At 34.5% G+C, this 24,651-nt stretch overlaps 1 protein-coding gene across 1 annotated transcript; it reads right to left on the reverse strand.

Moving 5' to 3' along the window:
* Positions 1–3,533: 3,533 nt before the first annotated feature.
* On the reverse strand, positions 3,534–17,681 carry LOC115963634 (golgin candidate 2-like). The gene is made up of 10 exons (XM_031082723.1): positions 17,408–17,681; positions 16,048–17,130; positions 11,479–11,589; positions 11,238–11,297; positions 10,430–10,487; positions 9,592–9,644; positions 9,350–9,442; positions 5,050–5,175; positions 4,199–4,246; positions 3,534–4,106 (listed from the first exon to the last, which is right to left on the reverse strand). The coding sequence occupies exons 1-10, from the start codon at positions 17,459–17,461 to the stop codon at positions 3,741–3,743; spliced, it is 2,052 nt and encodes a 683-aa protein (XP_030938583.1). The 5' UTR covers positions 17,462–17,681; the 3' UTR covers positions 3,534–3,740.
* Between the last annotated feature and the right edge of the window lie 6,970 nt (positions 17,682–24,651).

The raw sequence follows: 24,651 nt of genomic DNA on the forward strand, positions 1-24,651 counted from the left end.
ATGCAGTTTATCATGCTCATGGGCATGAGCATGAACTCTGCAGCTCGTATGGAGTGAATGCCCCCAGATTACCTGTCAAATTTGAGCAGGTGGGGTCAGTTACCCCTAAGTTTTACTAGCTAGAAGCGAGTCTAAAGGGTTCTCCTTTAAAATTGTTTCCTACGTTTTAAAAAAAATTGCATTTAGTAAGTACATCATATGCGATGAACAAGGAGAAATGAATTTTTTGTTTAACAATACATGATGCAGCATAAAGTCAAAATATAAGTTGAATATTGACACCAAACTCACAAACCCGAGGCTTCCAATGTTGTGGATTGAAAGCAGCAAAACAAATGAACCCCACCTCTCTCTCTCTCCGCGGCTTCAACCTCAAGTGGATGTTGGGATCAAACAAGAAACCAATGCTAACAAGAACCTAAAGAAATGTCTGGATTAGGATCTATTAATTATCCTCTTTTTTTATTATTTTATTTATATTATTTTTTATGTTGTTCTTCCCCCTCCCTTTGCTATATTGATTTTTTATTTTTGTGGTTGATTTTTGATTTTGTGTCAGTGGGAGGGTGTGTATCAGAGGAAGAAAGAAGATGAAAAGGGAGAGAATGCATTGGTTTTGCAGATGGAGAAAAGAGAGAAAAAAAAAAAAAGGAGTGAAATTAGAAATTATTAAAATATTAGTATGCAAATGCTACAATAACCGTGTATATATGCACGGTTACTGTAGCAGTTTTGCATTTTTGTACAATTTTACACTCATTGATGTGAGTTTTTTTTTTTTGGGTTAAAATGTGTAAAATTGATTACTTTTTGTATTTTGCAAGATTTTCCATGGACTGATGCAGATGCTCTTAAGGAGTAAATAAGAAATTAACTTTAAAAGTGTCTGCTTGAACATTACTTAATGAAGAAGTTTAATACCGCACTCGCTATTCACAATGAAAGAATAACTTTCCTTAGTTATAAAGTTCCCAAGGAGCACTATAGGGATGACCCATCCAAAGTGAGCTTGGCCCATCACATATGAGTGTTGCCCCGCTTTGCATTGGCTTGGATTGTGCATGGGCCAAGCTTGCTTATATATATTTTTGGACAAATTTTATTTAAAAATTAAATTTTGTTGCCAAACGTTTCAAGCTAATTGTCGTTAATTTTTTTTGCATTTGTTCATCTTCATCTCTACACCATTAACACGTGCTTTTTGCCTCATTAATCATTGTTTCTTTTTTTTTAATTGGGTCTATATATATTCGTCATATTCACTCTTTTACTGTTTTGCATCATTCTCCCTTACATAATTTGTTAGAATTTTAAAATTAACAATTTTTGGTTTACTGGATACACTGATTGTCATGATTCTTCTGTGTGTAGTAGATCATTGTATCTTAAAAGAGAGATGTCCAGGAAGTTTGTAAGTACCATTATGAGGGAAAAATTCTTTCTTAAAGACATAGTATCAAACATAAGTCTTGATAAATTGTTGTATATTTTTTTAATTCATTCCATTTGTAAGTCGTTACTTTCTAATTTTGTTTTTGATTTACATAATGATAAAAATTTCTAGTATAGTCTAAACTTGTGGCATGAATTCTCTTGTTCTAATCAAGAGTCTTGTAACTTAATGATATTAACTGGTCTCCTTTATAAGGAGAACAATGGTTTGAATCCCCCCTTACTACTTATTATAACAATTAAATTATTAAAAAAATCCTCTTGTTTTAATAATCTTTTTATCTTTGTTTTGCCAAATTCAGATTCTAAGTTTTTGTTATGGTAATTGACTCTTGATCTTTTCCTTTGCATAGATGATCTTAGTGATTGCATTCTATTAGAGGAAATATTTTCCCTTCATTTCTATTTCTATCATTCAAAGATTAGGCCTTGATAATGACAAGTGTTCTCTTTCCAAGTGATGTGTTCCGGATTTAAGTTGTAAATCAATTTCTTCAAAAATTAAGGGTATTGGTCACCGATTTTTAAAACATTTTTCCCACTTTATAAACAAAAGTGGTGGGTCTCACACAAATAGTTTATGTTTGGAAATTGTTTTTGGAAAATTGTTTTTTTATAGAACTGTTCTAAATTTTATTGTGCAAAACAGTTTTTGGAAAACTCAGTTGTTATTCTCAAAATCACTAGACACATAATTTTTTTTCCATCTTGGTTAATTTCTCTATCTCTCTCTCTGTCAGATCTAGTTTTTTTTTTTTGGGTTAATTTGTAATTAATTGTGGTCGATTTTTGTTAATTTTAATTGTTAGTGTGCAATTAGTGGTTGGGTGCCGTGGAGGAGGGTTTGGCTGGTTGTGAGGCCTAGGTTGTGTTAATAGTTATTTTATTTTTTAAAGAGAAGGATTGAGTAAAAAAAATTGAAATAGAGAACAAGTGCCAAACATATTCTTCATTTTTTGGGATGAACACTATAAAACTTGTTTTGGTAAAAAATTCTCGAAAAAAAAAAAAAACCATTTTAAAAACACAAAACTCAAAATAACAAACCAAATAGGCTCTAATATTGCCCATCAACCACCTCTTTTAAACTTCGCAGAAGTGAAAAACTTGTACATTGGCTACAAATATGTATTTATTTATTTATTTTAATTTTATGTTCTTTTTAATCTAATTCCATCATTCCCTAAGACAATATTGCAAATATTTAATCACAATAATCCGTAATGCCAACAATAATAATATAATATGCGTACGCTTGGAATTTTTGGCACCCGTTTTTTCTTTCCAAGTTCCACACTTGCATAAGTTTGCTCCGTAGCAATTTTTTTTAAAATTTTTTGCAATAGCTGCATAAAATGTGGTTTCCACTAGACACCTCTCTGAAACGTGATCTTCCCTATTGGTTTTTCAATTCAATTGATACCAATAGAATATTATTATCTCTGCCTCAAATCAATAGAAGCTTGAGCATAGGATAGTTTTCTCCTTGCTATCCAGTTATCCTCCCTATATTTCAATTTACTTTACAATCTCAGCAAGCAAATCTAAACCAGGAACACTAAACCCTTATTGATTCAGTTTAAATATACCTTTCATTCATTTAAAAAATCGTTTGGTCTCAAAGATTTATATTCAGACTATTACTAACTGACCATGGTACTTAAACAGCTACCATCTTTTTGCTTGGCCCTCTTTTCTGTTTCTGCCTTCCTCCTCTCTTTCTTCTCTTCACTTTTGCTCTCCAAGGCTTCTTAAATTGGGTTTCTTTACTTAATTCAACGCCATTTCATAATTTCATTTAACCACCTAGTTAATGTTATCCATCTTCCTGGGGCATAGGGTGTAATGACTCCTAAGGCATTGGGTTTAATTCATTATACTTTTGAACCTTCATGCTAATTTGTTAGACCACTATAGGGTTGGAAGTAGTCTCTCATTATACCACCCACTCACAACATGTGTGGGTCCCATGTGTGATAGTGGCCTCAAGAAACTGTCTCATAAAATAATTTTCCCTTTTGTTGGTGTGAAATCTTCAACTTAAAAGAGGAAATGAACAAACTGCTCCTATTACTAGGTACTGAAATAAAATCTGGTAGGAAATTTTTTTGCACTGCATTGATGTGAAGTTGTGTGACTAATTACATCCCTAAATACAATCCCTACATATTCAGTGTTACTCGATGTGTGGGGGGAAGACTAGTTTCCATAATACACCAAGAAATGAAGACCTCTTAAAAGCTGAGGCAATCAAATGAATAATGAAGAAAAGCACAATATATTACAAATCATACACCTGCAGTGTTATTAATGTTTTCCAAGGAAATGAGAGCACCAGATTTGGCTCCATTTGATTCTCGAGAATGTGACATGAATATATAAATGACCCAGAAGTGAAGGCATACAAGGTAAGCCAGAGACCACACCTTCGCTCTGGAATTCCTCCTTAAAAATACCTGACCAGCCAAGAAAATAGCATCCAACTGCTGAAGCAATGATCCCAAGTGTTTCCTGCCTGAACGCATCCTGTCATGAAACAGAGGCCCCCACTTTGATTCTGAGAGCTCCCACCTTCCTGATTCCAAGTCCCTTGATGAAGTACTTATAGAATCCGCTAGCATTGTCTTGTTTTCATCTAGAAATCTTGAAACCGCCTACACAATGCATCAAAGTATAAAGTGCAAATCACTAGATCTGTTTTATGTAGATAATACCAGTATAAAATAACTCTCGGGTGAGAATGTACCTCAATTCTGAAGAGAAGAGTTGCCTTCTCTGAGGAGAGAGCCTCAACCTGGTTGAACATTAAGAATTGAAATCTCAATGATAATTACACATACTACTGAATTTCATTTTATTACAGAAAATTTGTGATTTAGAATAATTTTACTACTGAAAAAGAACTCAATCATGAACTCTGTCCTAAGATAATTCAAGTTATCATACAAAGGAATCTTTCACAAACACTGGAACTAGATAATAATAAATTTTTGAAGTAGCTGATAGTTGTATTACAGAGAAGGATAACCAATAGCATACAATATGCAAAATGTCCATGATCGTAAAATGTTATATACTGGCAACAAACATTTGAATGTGAAACAAATTAGCAATAAATCAAACCAGGAGCCTTAAATAATAGCAGAGGCTCTAGTAATGGCAGACCTGGAAGCTAGATACTATATACATGACTTTTTGGTCTTCCATTTTTTTTATTGGCAAGTTAACCTTTGGGAGAGATAGTAAATTCAGTATTTTTTTTGCACGTGACGAGACACCCATTGCAAAACAATATAGCTAATTAACTTTTTTTTTTTTTTTTCAATTTTTATAAGAATATTAGTAATTAAATTTTATGGCTCCCATCCCTCTCAAAGCTCAAAAGGTGTCTCGGCTGAATTTGGTTCTTCATCAACAAAAGGCTGAATGATTCATTTATATCTGAGGACACTTTACAAACTCTTACGGTATGCTTTTGCCTTTTCTATATAAGGCATTAAGCTAAAAACCAGATGTATCATATGCCCCCCCATTCATCAAACAAAAATAAGTACAAGAAATCACCGACTGAATTATCCAGGATGTTTGAAGACAAACCTGGGCTTGTTTCTGAATTAAATGATCAGTCATCTGACCAAGCCTTTGCTTGAGCTCAGTTTCAACTTCAGTTGGCTCCTCTATCTCTTTCTTTGTAATTTCAATGTTTGCTTCCAGCTTCTTTGCCTGAAATATAGACGATACTGTAAGTAAAATATATTGATTGCCCAAGCTTATATATACGTGTACATATGGTATCAGTCAAATAAATCAGGTTAACATGATATGTCAAAAAAGATGGAACTTGGAATATAACTTTGGTAAACCATCAGAAGACCCCAAAGATAAAAGCAAAAAAATTCTTCATATAAATTGGATATGCTCTCGGTTGGTTAAACCCAAAACTTAAGTAACACCCAAAAACTCCAAAACTCTCTACCTTCCATCCAGCCCCATTGGCAACAGTGTATGGAGACTAAATGGCCATTCTGACATCCATTACAATAGACCACATAGATGCTCTTTCTCTCTCTCACTCACACACACACTAGAAAACAAACTGGATATTATAGAGCACTAGGAGGTCTTTGCACCAAGTCAAGCTCACCATATGTGGACCACAGCACCTATATCCTTTTTTACCCCTGGACTCACCATTAAAACTTGCATGTTCAAACGAAACCAAAGGAAGAGGAGATACATGATTAAACATCAGGCTTTCATTTGCACAAGAAATGAGTCATGCTAACAGCATTTACAAAAGAAAAGAAGCTGGGGACATCTCAAGGATATTGCAGTGAAAAAATGCTCAAACCTAAACCTACTTTATCCAAAAGAAGCAATGTACACAGTTTATCAACTTTTGCATTTAGATTCTTTATTGTTAAATAATAATAATAAAAGTACCTATTTGTCACATTTTCGGAACCAATAAAATCTGTGTGCTACTGACTCCACCCACCAAACCAGTTGCCAGGTAATCCATGGGGATTCACCCCTGGCAGGCTAGGTAGTTTATGCTCATGCCTAGGAGCCACATAACCTCTTCTTATGTCGCCAAAGGCTTACTCCATAAGGTTATATCTACTTATGTATTTGTATGTGTAGAAAAATCATATAATTATATTAAAATAGAATTAACTTTTTATGTGATCTCAATAATATCACACTTTCATGGATTATACAAGAAATAATAGAAGAGGTGCCGCAACCATCAAATCCCTAAATATATAGCTAAATGAAACAATTACAAGGGTAACCAAAAAGATTGTAATGCCTACAGGAGCTTGAAAATCACTATAAATGGGGAAAGGATATTAACCCAATTTGGCGATGCATGTCTTAGTTCATAACACAAGGCATGGACTGTCTTGTAGCTTTCCTCCCCTGGATATCATGTGTATCCTTGCATCTATCAACATCAGTTTCATGACATTAGGGCTGGTCGCTAACCAGTTATATCCTAACCCATCCTACTGATCCCGTCTGACCCGAAGGGTCATGGATGGTTTCAAATGGGTGAATCAGTTGGTAGCAGATCTTATCTGTCACTTGCAGGCCAGGTGTCAGGTTTAGGGTTTCCAACTGAGTAACCCAACCAGATTGTATATTATATATAAAATATTTTTTTTTTTTTTTTTTTGGGGGGGGGGCTACATGTGCGTTTTCTATTGTCTGGATATCTAACCTTATATGTTATCCCTATCCCCTCCCCCCTTCTTCTTTTTCTTCTTCTTCTTCTTCTTCTTCTTGATTATTTATATGGATTTGTATATGGGTTTAATGAATTTGGGATCTAGATTCAAAATGAGTTTGATGATTTGTATAGATTTTCATGGCATGTTGCTGGATTCAAGAGAAGGTAAAGGAGGAAGAGGGTAGGGGAAGAGAGAGAATCGGATGAGAGATGAGAGAGAAAAAAAAAATAGAGAGCTACAATATCCGTTTTACATGGTTACTGTATAGTATATGCACAGTATTATAGATAGATTGATGTGGGTAAATTTTGAGCAAAAATGTGTAAAATTGTACACTTTCTATTTTACATCTGCTGATGTGATTGCTCTTAATATTGGGCACACACAAACTTCTACTGCACAAAGGTAGTCAACAACAAAAGGTGACTTAATATCGCTTGAAGCGTAAGGAAACAAAAAGGCACTAGGGGGATGGGCCCAAATTTCATCTTGTTAATTGGTCTATGGTTTGTACTCCACTTTCTTCAAGTGGTTTAGGGATTAGGAACCTGAGAACCTTTAATGTAGCTTTACTAGGGAAGTGGTTATGGAGATTTGAGCAAGAAAGGGATGCTCTATGGCGACAAGTGATAGAGGTGAAGTATTGTTGTGATTGGGGTGGTTGGTGTTCTAGCTCATTCTCTAGTCCATATGGAGTTAGTTTGTGGAAAAATATTAGAAGGGGGTGGCCCTCTTTATCTTGGTTTATTTTGTATGAAATTGGAGATGGATCAAAAGTACAGTTTTGGCTAGATCAATGGTGTGGAACATCTTCTCTTACAGACTGCTATCTTGAAATATATAGGATTTGTCGAAACAAAGAGGCAAGTGTGGCTAATCTAATGAGGTACACCAATGGAGTCCTTCATTGGGAGATACATTTTTGTAGGGGTGTACATAATCGTGAATTGGAAGCTTTCTGGAGCTTCATAAATACCATTTATTGCACTCCTGTAAGGAGGATTGGGGAGGATAAGAGATGTTGGCTACCTTGTAAGAGTAAGGGGTTTATGGTTAGTGTGTACTACCATCTTCTAGTTGGCCATAGTGAGCAGTTTTTCCCTTGGAAAAGCATTTGGAAGCAAAAGATTCCTTCTAAAGTGGCTTTCTTTGTATGGACTGCTGCCTTGGGGAAATGATTGACAATTGACAATTTAAGGAAAAGAAAGATATGCATTTTGGATTGGTGTTATATGTGCAAGTGTAATAGTGAAACCGTTGACCCTCTATTCCTTCATTGTCCGGTTGCTTTGGAGTTGTGGGATATGGTTTTTGGTTTATTTGGAGTTTGTTGGGTTATGCCAATGTCTATTGTTAAGCTTCTTGCTTGCTGGCAAGGTCAATTTGGTCGCCATCGTAATGGAGATATATGAATGGTTGTTCCTCATTGTTTGATGTGGTGTATTTGGAAGGAAAGAAATAGTTGGTTTTTTGAAGACAATCAACGATCTATGCCTAATCTCAAGTTTCTATTTTTCAGAACCTTATTGGACTAGTTCTCAATGTGGAGAAACCAAACTTTTTCTTCAATTTTGGATTTAGTTGATTTATGTAATTTTTGTATTTGATATGTACACCCATGTATACTCCCTGTGTACTTGGGTGTGTACTTGGGTGTCTCTCTTTTTTTGATATCAATAAATCTTTATTACTTATCAATATATATATATATATAGTTATTATACATGTAGGACTTAAATCATATGTATCTAATATATTGAAATTTTATAATCAGGTGTGTTTGATATGTGTTGTGTGAAGAAATTAGGTCTATTAATTGTAAAATTAGGTCCATTAAATCATATGTATCTAATATATTAAAATAAGGATTAAGAATATTAATATATATATATATATATCTTCTACTTCTTTTTGATAAATAAGTGAATTTCATTCATTAAAAGAAAAATGTCACCATACAATAAATGGTAAATATACCATAGTTTTTTTTTTGGATAGGTAATAAGAGTAATATTATTGATGAAAAAAGGAAAGGAAAATACAAGGAGTTCATGATGACGAACACATGAATAACCGCCCAAAGTAGTCATCCAACCAAACAAAGTATGTAAAAATTTGAGCTTCACATCCATCGCAGAATGTTCCAAGCCCTTCGAATGTTAAAACATGAGGCTCTAGCCTAAGTGCCTTTTTCATGGTCTAAGGTGCTCACCAAGGATCTAAAGTTGAACACCTTAGTAAAGGCGCCTCGCACCTAGGTGAACACCCGGCTCGCCTTTTACTTCCATGTACTGCACAAGGGAGGCCTTCTAAGAAGTAGTTGTCATCATAAATTGTAATGGCTACACACATATTAAAAGTTTAAAACCATTTAACTTAGGAGCATATTTTCAACAGTCTTCAGCTTTCACTGTCAAACAAAATGATTGTATGTGAGCATGCGCGTGTATACACACACAAAAAAAAAAAAAAAAAACATTTGTGTTTATAGATATTAAGTACTCAGGACATGATCTGCATGCATCTACAAAAGCTTACTTTTTCAATGGTGTCAACATCACAGAGCAAGGGGTGTTTAAAGCTAGAAATTAAATTCAATTTTTTATTATTATTATCAGAAATTGAAATCATTTATGAATATATCAATGGTTTGAAAAGCTAACCTTATCTTGCAATTGTATAACTTTATCAGCTATGAGAGAATATTCTGCCTCTAGTATCTCTCGTTCAAATTCCATTCCTTTTGAAGCAGCTAACTACAACATTATCAGATTAATGTAAAGATTATACAAAAGGCCAAGAAATTCATGTTGCTGCAAAGAGTTATTATGAAAGATGGAAAATATACATAGCTTTAAATGGCTCTCCCCCCAAAAATAATCATCACAGACAGAATATAACTCACTTGTTTTAGAGATTTTCCAGTCTGATGAGAATTTGAGATCCTTCTCTTGATCTCTACAAGGAGAAAAAGGAGTTTGAAGGACCAAGCTCATATTGACAATGTTATATATTGATATAATAATATACTGAAAATGGGCACGAAGGACCAAGATATATATATTTTTCTTGATAGGTAAGAATAATTTTATTAAAAGAAGACTACTCCACGCATAATGGACACAAGATAGCCAAAAAAAAAAAAAAAATTACAATAGAATTAAGTATTGAACGTCTGTAGTATTCAAGGGTTACTGCTTATCCCCAGAGAAGCTCTTGAACTACTATTTTATTGACTCTTAGCATCTCAAAACCCTAACCCTCTCTTACAACCTTTATAACCCTAAATTTCTTAATTTTAGCTAATAAGCATTAGTCAGCAAATAACCTATCAAAACAAACCTTAAGAGCCTTAAATTAGTCTCAGCCCAGAAAATTATAAAAACATATTACACTAAGGATGAGATTATGCTCAAAAGTTCCTATAAACTCTAAAGCGTTCAATAGGCCATAGCAAACTCTAAAATTACAATTTCCCCTACCCATAACCAACCTAATAAGCTATTGTACACATAAGATTATGTTCTCGCATTGAGATTTTTACTTTTTTATTTAAGAGAAATTTTGGCCCAAGGGAGAGGGAAGGGGAATCTGTTTCTTTAAAAACTCATTGGATATTATAAATACCCTATTCAGTTCTTTTGGCAAGTAGTTGTACAGGTTGTAGTTGAAAACACAAAAGCATAGTCAGAGGGGATCAAAAAGTTTATTCAATTATTTGCACTGTAAGCTAGGAGACATACCTTCACAGGTCGCTTCTTTCAATTCAATTTGTTCCCGTAATTCTGCTACCCAATTAACCTGGTCCAAAAGTAAAATAAAAAGTATAAGCTACTCTGAAGTTCAATGATACAATACTTCACCCTCCACTGCATTCTTATGCAAGGAAGTGGCATTTAAGCCAGAGCTCAATGGTACAATACCAACAACCTAAACTGTACTTTGATATATTTGCTGACTCTCCTGCAACTTTAACTATTTCCAGTATCAAGGTCAAGCAATTTGCATACTTCTTTAGATGACCAGAGTTGTATGGCAACTATAGGCATTTCAAAGCAACAGCAAACTTAAGAGAATTAATAAAGGGCCTAAAATCACCAGACAAAGTTTCTATCTTTCTTTTTCATTTTTATTTTTTTAAGAAGGTTTTGGCCCAAGGGGTGGGGGAGATGAGAGATTCAAACTAATGACCTTTGCTTCTTTAGGCGTAGTCCCCAACTGATTGTGCTACCCTTGAGGATAAAGGACTATAGTAAGTTTCTATTTGGCATATATAACATATGAGCTTGCACAAAGCACTCTGAACTCAAGGAACACAGTTATGGGGATAGTCAGAGCTGATGAAAAAACAAGTATCAAAACTAAAAAGACAGCCAAGATAGGCTACGCATAAACTTGAAAGTCATGACACTTTCCAAAATATAATTTCATCCACTATTATTACACAAATCAAAACATTCAAACCAAGTGAAAAACATTCCAATCAGTAACTTATTTAAGAATTCAAGCACAGGATTGACACAATCATTTGTATAAAGGATCACATAGTACCTGTACTTCAAGATTCCACTGCACAGTAGCAAGGGATCTTGCAAGATCAGCATTAGCAGTCTGCAAGAACTTTTGACCTTTAGTAACAACAAATAACCTCATTAACTGCATTGCTTAAATTTTAATAAAGAAGAAAACATTGACTTCCATATGTAGCAGACACCCCAAAAAGAAGAAAGAGAGAGGACAAAAACCGTCTAAACATGAATATGAGGCAGATATCTAAAACAGGTTAAATTACCTCAAGTTTAGCCAATCGTGCAAGGGCCTCCCTTCTAGTATTATTATGCTTCTGTTTCTCTATATCAACAGCATCAAGTGTTTCCATCATAGTTGTCTGTAGATCGGAAGCCTAAAGCAAGCAAGAATGTAAAATTAAGTATACAATCACCGCAAGCATTTCAGGGACATCTTGCTAATAGTTGGCCAATTTCATATACACATGTATCAGACAAAGAAACTAGAAGCATCAACAGATAAAAAGTGTTTTCCGTTGTAACTAGCACCATGGAATGCACTATGCTCTTGAGATGTCAAGATGATTAGATTTACCATTGTTTTGGCACTTAGTTGTTTTGGAAAACCTTTTTTTTTGGATAAGTAGTTGTTTTGGAAAACAACTGAGCTTCTGTTACTCCTTGGACTTTAAGACTAGGGTTTGTAACCATAGGGCTTCAACTCAGGTGGATTGTTAGGTAGGTGGCCATCCCAAGCTCAAACCCAAGAATTAAGATGGTACAGCCATAACCAAAGTTGTCAATTCCATTCCATTCTAGCCAAAACGGGCAAAATATTTCATACCAGTTTTAAAACTGGTGCAGTGAACCCTTTATTCCCATCGGCTTAAAATTCCAGTGAGTTTCTCATTTCAGCATGCTCTAGCCTATTTCAGTATTTAGATTTCAGACAATATAGTTAACATCGTCTCTCTCTCTCTCTCCCCCCTTTTATTTCTTTCTTTTTCCCTTCCTGCTTTCTCCCTCTCTCTTATTTTCTTCTTTTCTTTCTTTATGTGGAGTGTGGACCATAGAAAACTGATTTTTTTTTTTTTTTTTTCAAAATAAAGGAAACACCAAAGTTGTAATGTTGTTTATCTTTTTTATTTTCTTATTCTTTTTTTTCACTTACATATTTTATTTTATTATTTACCTGTAGTTTGGGGTGAAATATATAGAGGATATATTAAGCTAACTTAACCATCAATTGGGTATACCACCAACAACTAGTGGTACACACAGGTGGTAGTGGGGCATTTTATTATGTTATAGTACTTTATAAAACAGTGTTAAGAATTTTTATTATTTGTGAATCGATATAGCATAAACTTGATAAATAGTCAGATAGATAAATATCATTAACTCCAAAATGGTTCACTGGAACTGAAATATTCCGTTCCAATAGACAAACTAAAACGGTTAGCAAAACCGAATTGATAACCTCGCCCATAACTCAACTTAATTTTGACCTCTTGTGAGCAACCCTAACCAAACCATTCCCCTTTGGAGGGAGGGTGGGGGGAAGAGGAAATGCACAGATACAGAGATTACACAGAATTCTATCTTTTGGTCAAACATTAAAAATAGGTAGGGAAATATGGTGAAGAAAGCAGCTCACAAATCTAATAAATAAGAGCACTCTGCTAGTCTTTAAGTTTAAGACTATCTTTCACACCTGAAACCAAGGGCGTAGCCAGGATTTTTAACTTGGGGGGCCGAATTAGATGCTTGTACATTAGTCATAACTCATATATTTATGTGTATGTGTGAGATAGATAGAGTTAAAAGAAATAAAGAAATGAAGCTTAAAGATTAAGACTGCCACCTAAAAAAAAAAAATCACTAGTTAAGCAAAACAATGAACTTTTAGCGGCTTTCACATTTGAACATACACAAACATAGTGCACTTTTGTTTACTTAAAAATAAATAAATAGCATCTGGACAACTTTGTATTTTTGTATTTTTTCTGGTTTGAGTAAATGTGTGTTTTGCTGGGTGAAGTCCACTTGAGAAACTAAAATATTGTAATTGTAAAAATAGTCAAATTTCAAAATGAATGCTATAAAGAAATTAACATTGTATGATGCATAAGACCCACAACAAAATAAACACATATGACAATTGCTCCAGTCAATTGCTGAACTAAAGGCTAATGACTGAAAGGTAACTTATACTTTTACTTTTTTTTAGTCATTTTATATGCCATAATTTGCTAGACATCCCCACTTAGCTAATTATTTTCATTACTTCCATATACCTTCTTTAATCCTAATAGTTCCATGCTCTGGATACATCCAATCGTTAGCCAATAAAATTGAGACATACTTATGGTATCAAATATTTTTTATCACTCCTGCTAGTGTGTCATTCTATGTAGTTTTGAGAAATAATTGCCTCAGCTCTTTGATTGATCATACAACCACAACACATTTCAAAGGGGAAACCACTAAAACTAACATTAGACTAGGTATGTGAATTTTTTTGGAGGGGCCAATTGATACATTTGCAGGGGCCAGCTTGTTTTTATATAGTATTATATAGGGGTTTCAAAATCTTTGGGGTGGGGGGGGGGCCATGGCCCCCCCAAGCTTATGTGTGCCTCCACCCCTGCCTGAAACTAGCTTCAAGAAAGGTTGCAATACCCTCCAAAAATTCAATCTCTACAGAAGCTCCAAATCTGCAATAGCATTCTGAAGTGTAGTGAAATTCTAAAGGTAAAATATTTATTGCCCCAAACACAAGGACAATGACCTAAATGAGACTAAGAAGTGGAAGAATGTAATGAAAGCTATGACTCTCATTCAACACAAATGATAACTCATCCAGTGTCCTTTCCACTTTTACCATTTCTTGGCCACAATATAGCCCTGCTATCCTATAGCCTAGGCACTGTGTATGAGCACTTACTCTGTCTCTCCAAATCATGTGAGATTGAGACTGAGTCAAGTGGCTCAATTTTTCTTGCAGAACTGGACAAAATTTAATTTTTTACTAATAAAATAAAGACATATGTATCTGTGTGTGTATTTGTGTTTTTGAGCATGTTGCTGGCTGTATATTTTTCATAACGTTCAGCAATGATGAGGGCTGGGCAGATTTCCTAGGCATCAACCCAAACCTTGAATATGAGGGCAGATTGAGATTTTTCAACCCAAGCAAAAGCCTGACAACTGTAAACTTAGCCCAGCCTTGCCCAGGGCTCAGATTCAATTGTGCACAATCTCTCCAAGTGACAGTCCTACATATCAACCTTCCTTGTCCAACCCTAAACTAACATAAGTATAGATTTGGGGCATTAACCACCAATACCTCTCACAACCAATCCATATATGTCAAACCTTTAAGATCAAAAGCGGACAGCTTTAGGATATTCTCCAAATGAAGTTGATCAATATGGAGATAACAAGCAGAAGATGTAAACTACCAATGTTCCAAACTCACAACATGAGGAAGTAAAATTGCATGTTTCAAGTTCCTTGAATCCTAAGTAGCTCCATGTCTTTTCTTTTTTAATTTGTATTTTTTTTTCTAGTTTCACTTGCAGGCAAGTGACAAAGTGAATAGTAACTGGAATCAACAATTACTAATATCAATAAAATGAGAAATGACAAGAACTATCAAATTGCCATACTAGGCTACAGAACTGGAAATAGTCCTCTCCCTTACCAAATCCTCCCCTAACATGGTTGAACCCAAGACCTCACTAAGCCTCTTCGGTAGGAAGCAACATAGAGAATACTAGCAAAGATCAGTGCTTCAATCAACCCACAACATTTTCTGTGTTAATAGTTTCTGCAAAAACTATAAAGGCAATATTTTTAATTTTTTGGATAAGAAAGAGAGGGGGGGGGGGGGGGGAGATAATTTGATAGTTGGGGGATGGGGGATTGTACCTTGGAAAAAAGTGGAACTTTTCATTCATTTGTGAGGGATAAGAGGTTGTGAAACCTATGGTTTGAATTGTATTTATGGAACAGAATCGTGCTAATGCAATCAGATAGGATGATACTAGATTAGTTAGCAACTTTGTTGTCTGCTATGCATTTTTATTAAACACCATGAATAGTGATGCAGGATGTGATTCTTTGGCTAAAAGGAGCTCTCTTAATAAAAGCATTTTTATTGTCCCTTCATGCCAATCGGACAACTTCTTCCTGTTTCCTTTGGTTTTTATTTTATAAGTTGATCGTATAAAGATACCTCTTATCAAGAGTGATTGATACAAAAATTGTAAAATATATGTAGAGAGGTGATTTTAACTTATGTTCATTGTATACTTCCAATGCACTAGGACTACACCCTTTTGTTTCAATAGAATCTTACTATTATTATTATTATTATTATTTTATTTTTTTTTTTTAAAGGGAAAGAAAGATTTATGATCTATAACACAATTATATAAAGAAAAACGAACTATGTATGATTCTTCCCTACTCCAAGAAAACCAATCAATTATAAAAGAGAAAGTCTAGGGACAAAACAAAATCTTACAACATTCTCACAACACCCTTGTTTTGAGTTGTGGTGAGTCCCAGTAATATATATGTTTTTTTTATTTCATTTTATTTTGACCTATGATTGACATCTCAATTGTGAAGATGTTGTAACATTTTGTTGTGGCCATAGAAGACCTTATTACAGTGCATCACATTTCCATAATTACACATAATATAATAGTCCCCGCCAAAAAAAAGAAGCACAAGCACAAAGAGCATTGCATCTTGTCCTGAACAAGAAATGATCTGGTCAACCTCATCACCAGTATAAATCCAACAAAAATAAGAGAACAATAACAAAATCTGGATAATTGTACCTCTTGTGCTTGTTGTTTGGCTCGGTCCTCTAGTATTTTCTCCAAGCTCTGCTTCTCCCCCTCCAACCTGGCAACCACATTCTCCCTCTCTTTGATAGCCCCCACAGCTCTAGCTGCCAATTTTTCAGCCAGAATCTTTTCCCTCCTCCTCTTCTTTTCCTTCCTCTCGTTTTCACTTTCGGAGTCAGAAGTTGAACCTGAATCTGAATCTGAATCAGAACTCAAATCAATTGTCGAAGAAGAACCTCTCTTTAAATCATCAGAGACAGAACTTCTGGATGATGCAACGGATTTCTGCTTTTCCTCTATAGTATTTCTCAACCTACCCTGAACATTATCCATTCTAGTCTTCACATCAGATACCACATCAACCTTCTCCTTTATCTCCACAGTTCGATTCAATGGTGAACAATCCTCCGAAGAAACACCCTTAGAGTCAAAATGCCTGCCATTCTCTTCATTTCTCTCATTCTTTGATTCTCCTACGAGCTTCACACCCGTTTCTAAGTACTTACCATCACTCTGCACATCAACACTCGAAGACCTCCCCAACGAATCCGAAGAGCTAGACTCCTCCCCATCACCCGCTTTCCCTTTAAACTTAGTTTCCTCCCCTGACTTCCAACTCGATTTCAAAACACTACTACCACTACCACTACCACTACTCTTCTGATTCCTCTTCACCTCCGATACCAAAACATTTGCCACTGAACTCCCTCGTCTCTTACCATCCTTCCTCAACCCGCGAATCACACTCCCACCATTACTGCGATTCACCACAGAGCTTGCGGTCTGATTAGGCGTGCCAAGGAGTTCAGTCCAATCACTATCCGTAAGTGTAGAAGACTTAGGTTTAGGTGAGGGTTTCGGGGCACTAGAAATCTCAATTTCCTTACTATTAAGAGTACTGAAATTTGGATCGCTGCGCAATTTTCCATTATAGTCATTGTTCTCTTGTGGTTTTTTCTTTAATTGATCTTTCAGAGGCACAATGCCCTCGCTCTTTGTCGGCGTATGGACATTTAGTTCATCGGCATAAGGCCTCTCGTCCTTGCGAAGCGAGTCCGCCGCTTGCTGATCGATCTGAACCGTACACCACACCAATATTAAACATCAAAATCTTGAAAGAATTGAAAGCATCAGAGACAAATCACAATATATAGTAGTATCACAAATTTAGAAGAGTTAAGAGCAGTAGAAAAATGTTAGATTCATAATTTAGGATCAGAGAAAATGCTAAGATTAACTCGAATTGAGTTTGGTGAAGTATAAATTTAAAATTAATTTTCTCGGGAAACAAACATAAGATTAGATAGAGAGAAAGAGAAAGAGAGAGAGAGAGAGAGAGAGAGAGAAGTGCCTGTTGGAGAAGACTTTCAGCGGCTTTGAGTTTGGATGAGATCCAATTGGCCATGGCCGTTTCAGATTCAGCTGGATTTCCAGGTTTTTTAGAGAGAGAAAGTCACGCACTTCGCCATTGTGTAACGGTCTTTTTTATTTCTTTGTTTTTGCAGAGAGAGAGAGAGAGAGAGAGAGAGAGGACGTTATGTTAACGTCAGAAGAAGAAATACAATGAAGAAGGTGAAGAAGAGGAGGGACGGTGACGAGTGGAGTGCTAGAGTGACGTGCGGGTGTGTGAAAAGGGAAAATGTGGAATTGTGGGCGTGGATGGATTTGGGACACGGAAAGTAGCAAATTGTTTTGATGACGTGCAGTGACGGATGAGAGAGAGAAAAGACCCGCAGCGCAACGTGTGCCACAAGCCCGATAATGACCGAGCAACGAAGTTTTCCACTATGAGGCCCGTTTGGTGGCAGATTTTTGTGAACGCGGTTAGATCTGTTGGGTTTGGTGAATGCCTCTTTTTTTTTTTTTTTTATGTGTGGTGAATGCCTCTTTTTTTTTGGTCACAAGAAAAATTGTTCCCTGAGTTTTTTTATTTTTTTATTTTTTTTAAATTAGCTCAATTAATAAATTAAGTTTATTGTATTTATCAACAACAAAAATTGTTTCTTTTCTAATGTTTGGTTGTGTTTTTGAAAATGTTATGAAAAAAAAACATTTTTTTTTGGTATTTAGCTTGCACTACAAATTGTAAATTTTTATATAATTATTAAACAATTTTAATTCGCAAATTTAAATATTAATACATTAACTAAATCAAACTAAAAAACGAAGACTACTAACATAAAATTATACTAACAAGTGACAAGCACACTGAAAATAAGAGTGCAACATCACCTCCCCCCCAAAAAAAAAAAAAAAAAAAAAAAAAAAAAAAAAAAAAATCAAGTAAACTTACACATTCACATGCATGATTACAAATTCTTAAAATTAAATACCCCTTAATGTAGGCAAGGATTCCAAGAAATCACTCATGGCAATGAATATCTATTTTGAGTAGGAGGGATCTATGAAGAAAATGTTGATGCAAAAAGGTTAGAAACAACCATATATAGTGATGCAAGGGTTCAAACCAACTTCAAAGCCATATATATGGTAATGCATTGTCAACTGGGCTCTCAAGGTTATCAAGAATTCAAGATCACAATATAGGTGGGAGGGATCATGCTAAAATTTTGGAAGTTATGGACCTGTCTTAGCATCATAGGTGTTTAGAATTTATTTGATACAGGCTAAAAGTGGTGATTGCTATATATGGACCCTTAATCTTGATGGTGGTTACACAAAATGAAATTATAAAGCTAACCAAGTTCTTCCTCTCCAGGTCTTTTAGTAAAGGAGGATTGAATCAAAGTAAGTAAATCCAAAATTAATGAAAAAATTAATCAAAGTGTTCCTATGATAGATAGCTTGGATTATACTACCTACACGAGAAGCATTAAATTAGAGATTTGCAATTGAAAATGGGTTGCGCAGGCGCAGCCTTCACACCAATTGCAAACCCACAAGCCTTTGAGTCGCTTCCCAATGCCAATGACCGCATTGAAAGGGATTTTGTTGGAATTGTAATGAAAGTTTTAAATTTTGAATTTTAGTTCTTCAATTATTGATTACAAATGAGAATACCTTTCTTCTTCTTCTTCTTTTCTTTTTTTCTTTTTTTGCTTTAAAGATTACGGATGAGAATACTTGGACCCTCCTTTTATCAATCATTTTGTATGGATGGTAAAATTGGCAAGCTTATGGAATTGTGGTTAGAAATAATTTGAAGCAAAAATTGTTCAATTAAGTAGTGAAAACCATGTTAGGTTTTTGTTTAGCCATATAAATCTTTTATTTCCTATATTGTTTCTTAGTTTCTAATTTAAATGGATTTGCTTGGTGTAAAAGATAACAAGTCTTGATGAAACTCCTTTGTGGATGTTCCTACTCATCTGCGATTCTAATTCAAATAGACTTGCTTGGTGTAAAAGATAACAAGTCTTGATGATTCTCCTTTGTGGATGTTCCTACCCATCTCCTAACATTATGGAACTTCTGATGTATAAGATTGAGCTCTTTTGGTCCCTTCAAAAAAAAAAAAAAAAAAAAAAAAAAAAAAGCTCTTTTGGTCCAAAAAAATCAATGCCATCAGTGCTTTGATGAGACTTGTGCTTTTCTAGGCTTTTGTTCTCTTGCTTTTGCCTTTGCAATTCCCAAAAAAAAAAAAAAAAAAAAAAAAAGGAAGAAGAATGAAGGCATTTCCTTGATGTTCTCTTTGCTGTAAAGATGTGACCATTCTTGATGCCTATAGGGAATGTGATATTAAGCTTATGTTTTAGTTTTTCTTTTAAAGTTCATGACTTAGGGGCTGATTGGGTGGCTTTTTTTAATCACTCAATTTCCGTCATTCAATTTCCATCACTCATCACTCATCACTTTAAAATACTCTACCTATTTGGCACTATCACTCACTTGCCATCACTCAATATTTTTCAACTGTTTATGGGACCCACACACTGACCCAATGTTAGTTGACTTTTCTCTCTCCTTTTTTTTTTCCCTGCCTCTCCCCTTTGTTTTCCCCTGTTTTTCTCTGCTTTGCTATTTGTCCATGTTAACACATATTTTAATCAAGCCCACCATGATCCTTATTTTCATACTTTTCCTAGATCTACAATATAACCAAAAAATACCCAATGCTTTTTCCCTTCGTTTTCCCTTGACCCAATGCTTTTCATGCTTTTCCAAAAACCCAAAAAAAAAAAAACCACCGCCGCAGCCGCCGCTACAACCCATAGTGACAATAGCAGCAACAGCAACATCAACGACAACTTCGACATCAACAATGGCGACAACATCAACAGCGGCGACAACATCAACAACAGCGGCGACAACATTAACAGCGGCAACAACTTTGACGAACTCGAGAAGGAAAAAAAAGAATGGAAATCCAGTGAAAAAAATAAAAAGAAAAGAAAAAGAATGGAAATCCAGTGAAAAAAATAAAAAGAAAATAAAAGAAAAGAACCCAAGCTCAGAAACCAACGTGAAAAGAAAAGAAAAGAAGAAAAAAGAAAAGAAAAGAAGAATACCCAAGCTCAGAAACCAACGTGAAAAGAAAAGAAAAGAAAAGAAGAATAGAAAAGAAAAGAAAAAAAAAAAAAGAACCAAACCTAGAAAGTGAAAAGAAAAGAAAAGAAGAAAAAAAGAAAAGGATTAATGAAAAGAAAAGAAGAAGGAAAAAAAAAAGAACCAAACCCAGAAAGTGAAAAGAAAAGAAGAAAAAAAGAAGAAGAAGAAGAAGAGGAGCAGGTGTGTCCCAGACCTGTGAAAAAAAATAAAATAAAAAAATAAAAGAAGAAGAAGAAGAAGAAGAAGAAGAAGAAGAAGAAAGAGAGAGAGAAAGCAAAAAGTCTGATCGTGGGACCCATGTGTTATTTTAATTACAAAAATGCCATTGAAAACAGAGTAATGGAAACTGAAAACAGTTAAAATGTGTTTTCAATTTTCATAACTCATCACTTAAAAATCAGAGAATTGAGTGATAGAAACAGAGTTATAGTGGTGCCAAACGGACTTCTAGTTATGGGTCCCATCATTTTTGAGTTATGAGTTATGGAAATAGAGTTATGAATTATAGAAATTGATGATCCAAACACCCCCTTAGGTTGCTTAGATTTTTTGAAAACATAATTTTTACTCGAAAATACAATCAAAAAAATTTCTCACTTTAATTGTTGATGTGTAAGTTTAAAAAAAAGAGATGAGATTCTAGAAGGAAAACACATGAGTCATGACTGTTAGGTGAAAATGCCCTCATAGTATTTGAGCAATTGTGATAGCCCTTAAAGTTGATATTGGACTTTGTGCAAATTAAACGCCTAGAACATAGACAGATGTGGTAATTGTGTTTGTTGAAGTTGAAATTTTGAAGACAATGAATGTAATTGTGTTTTGAAAAATTAAAGATGATTTTTTTTTTGGATAAATTAAAAAAGGGGAACATTATTTAGATAATAAAGAGTTTATACAACAACAAACTCATAAGCCTCCGAAGGACATATTTTACTAGTCTTGAGTTACTTCAGATTCCGCACAAAATTTGGGCATATATCATAAACTTCCAAAATGCTTTATTGTTGACGACCCCATTTAGCTAGCGCATCCACAAATTTGTTAGCCTCACGGTATATGTGAAGTAGATGGACTGCCCATGCTCACGCCATAAGATTCCTGTAGTCAAAGATTAAAAGAACAACATCTTGCAATGAAATACCATCAATATAATTAGTCAATTAATAACAGTAGTGGAATTAGTCTCTAAAGAAATAAATTTAAATCCCAAATTCCATTCTAACAATAGTCCCTATCGAATAGCCTATATATAACTCAGCAATATTATTAGTAGCTATGCCCAAGTTTAACGAGAAATCAAAAACCCATAAACCTGAACTATTATGCAAAATACCACCAACACCTGCCTTTCCAAGATTACTTAGGGACAAAAACTTTTAAAGATTTAACGGGATAAGGCAAGATGATAAAAATCAGTTGCTAATTGTACAGATTTATAAACAAGATGAGATTGAGAGATAGATTGATTATTGAAAATACGATCATTCCTACCTAACTAAAGTTGCCAAGTAAGGAAAGGAATAAGCAAATTCCAAGGAAGCTGCTATTTAGGGAGAATAGTTTTATTAGCTAATACCGTAGGTTACATGAGGTGGAACATGTTGGTAATTCTTCTGAGCCAACTAATACAAATAAGTCACACTCAGCTAACATGCAAGTTGTTTCACTTGACAATTGTAAAATTGACACTATTACATGCAACCCAACCTTACCCTAGTTAAAATTCTGACCTCAAGATTTACCTATAGCAAACCAAAACCTCAGTGACTCTTAACTCCTAATGTGGCCCCATCATCCGATCAAGAATCAATGTCACCTACCCTCACCGATAAGATCTCCAATTCCTGTTCTCTTTCCTGAAGAGCCCCCCTATCCAATATTGAACCACACCGACATGCATTACCCTACTCTCCATGAACAAACACCTAACTTGGACAATCTCAATCACCTTTTGGCCAGCCTTTCACGGAGAACGATAATCAGGAGGAGGTGACATAAGTCCTCATCCCAGTTCACCCACAAGTGATGGTGGCATGGAATCAACAAACGAGAACTCCCGGCTTGCCACTTCTTCTAGAGCCCTCCTGACAACGTTGCCAAGAGATAGTGTGATGTCTCCGAAACTACTGCCCGAAGCCATTTTTCGATTCTTAAATCTAAGCAAAATTGACATATCACTGAAGGAGGAGGTGGCAAAGCTCTATATCACCATGTTCTCTCACCAAAGCCTTTCATTCATTGTGTCTGCCACACATTGGCCAAAGCTTGTAGAATAGGAGCCCATGTATGAGATAATTGCGATGACATGTTTAGCGATTTCAACAGTTGGATGACAGTGAAGACCCAGAAGACCTACTTGAGAGTTCCCAATGATTACCTCAATCCTCATACTTCATCCATGAAAATTGCATGCCTGGAACTATTAGGGAGCTGGTAATGAGGGTTTTTGGTACCCATGCACACGAACTCTATCGTATGCATTGCCCTTAAATTCTAATCATTGTGGAACCCCGAATTGTAGAGGAACATGCTCATCAAGTTATCGAAACTCTGCCTTATTCTCATCCCACTGTGTTGACCCGATTGGCTTTTCGAGTGGTATTTGGGTGTTGTGGAATGAAGACAAGTTTATTGCGGAGATTCTCACAACCAGCGAACATAGTATCCATGCTCTTATAAAGGTACCTAATGAATCTTATCCTTTTCTTCTTACAGTTATATATGCTTCTCTTAACTTTGCTAAGCATAAGTTATTATAGAATCTTTTACTAGAGTTATCTTCTTCTATCAATTGACCTTGGATACTTTTAGGAGACTTTATTGATATGCTGTCAAAAGAAGAAAAAATGGGGGGCTTTCCTCTTAATTTAAATCTGATAAGAGCTTTTAGAGATTGCATTGATCATTGTGGCCTTAAGGATTTAGGATTTCATGAGCTGAAATTTACTTGGACTAATTTTTCAAAAGTTATGTGCCTCTAGCAGTCCAAGAGCTTTTCTAGGCATTGAGATTGCTCTTCCAGATATTTGAGATTTTATTTTTAATACAAATCTTATCTTTAGTGTAATCATCTATTGTTTTAACTTTTAGATGAAAATGTATTGATTAATGATCATTCTTTAATTGTATGTCTTGTATTATTATATATGATGCTTATTATACCTTCAAGCATGAGATTGATCAAATAAATGATCATTCTTTAATTGTATGTCTTGCATTATTATATATGAATATATGATGATCATTATACCACAAATAAAATAAAAATGTGACTTTTAATTAACTATCTCATGCATCTCCATCATGAATTAGTTAGTAGTTTAAATAGTATATATTAAAAAAAATAAAAAATAAAAAGCCATACGTCACATTAAGCTCCAAAATACCTTAAGCGGCTTGATCAGTGATGACTCTAGGAATTTTTTTCAGGGTGTTCCTCAATAAGCATAAATTATACAATCTAATAAAAAGAAAATTTTATATATTGACAATAACAAAAATAAAAAAATACGTAAATACATAAAGTTTACAATTGTCTTTTACGTAGTTTTCTTATCAAATATTTGTCTATAATTCTAGCAAAACAATAAACAATAAACTATCAAATATTAATTATTGTTGTTTAGTTGTTTCATTAATTTATTTGTCTTTTATAAACTATAATTTGTTATATTGTTGTTTCATTAATTATAAAATTATTAATTATTTTTTAGCCCAACATAATTTAATTTGTTTGCAATTTATTGTTTCATTATTATTTAGCCTAACATAATTTCGTTGTTTAATTTGTTTATTAATTGTCTTCTATAATTTGTTATGTGTATAAATAATATGTATAATGTAATTAAAAGTTGAGTGGGCAATTTCGGTACCAGCCAATTTCGATGTACCGTTTCAGAGTATTTTGGAGTTCCTTAAAATAATATATATTATTACTATTATATAAAATAATGAATTAAATTTAATATATAAATAAAATTGGATTAAAATATTTATTTATAATTTTTTTATAAATAAAATTCACATTTTGGATAGTTGTAAACAGTACAAATGTACAATAAATATGAAAGTCAAAGCACCCTT

This window comes from Quercus lobata, chromosome 10 (assembly GCF_001633185.2).
Source record: "Quercus lobata isolate SW786 chromosome 10, ValleyOak3.0 Primary Assembly, whole genome shotgun sequence".
NCBI lineage: Eukaryota > Viridiplantae > Streptophyta > Magnoliopsida > Fagales > Fagaceae > Quercus > Quercus lobata.

Bases quoted from the DNA above. Each gene is read 5' to 3' on its own strand.
- LOC115963634 (XM_031082723.1), bottom strand. From the start codon at position 17,461: ATGGCCAATTGGATCTCATCCAAACTCAAAGCCGCTGAAAGTCTTCTC. The intron at 17,131-17,407 runs GCACTTCTCTCT...TGTACGGTTCAG, and splicing joins CTGAAAGTCTTCTCCAACAG to ATCGATCAGCAAGCGGCGGA. The intron at 10,488-11,237 runs GTACTATGTGAT...CTTTTGGACCAG, and splicing joins AGTGGAATCTTGAAGTACAG to GTTAATTGGGTAGCAGAATT.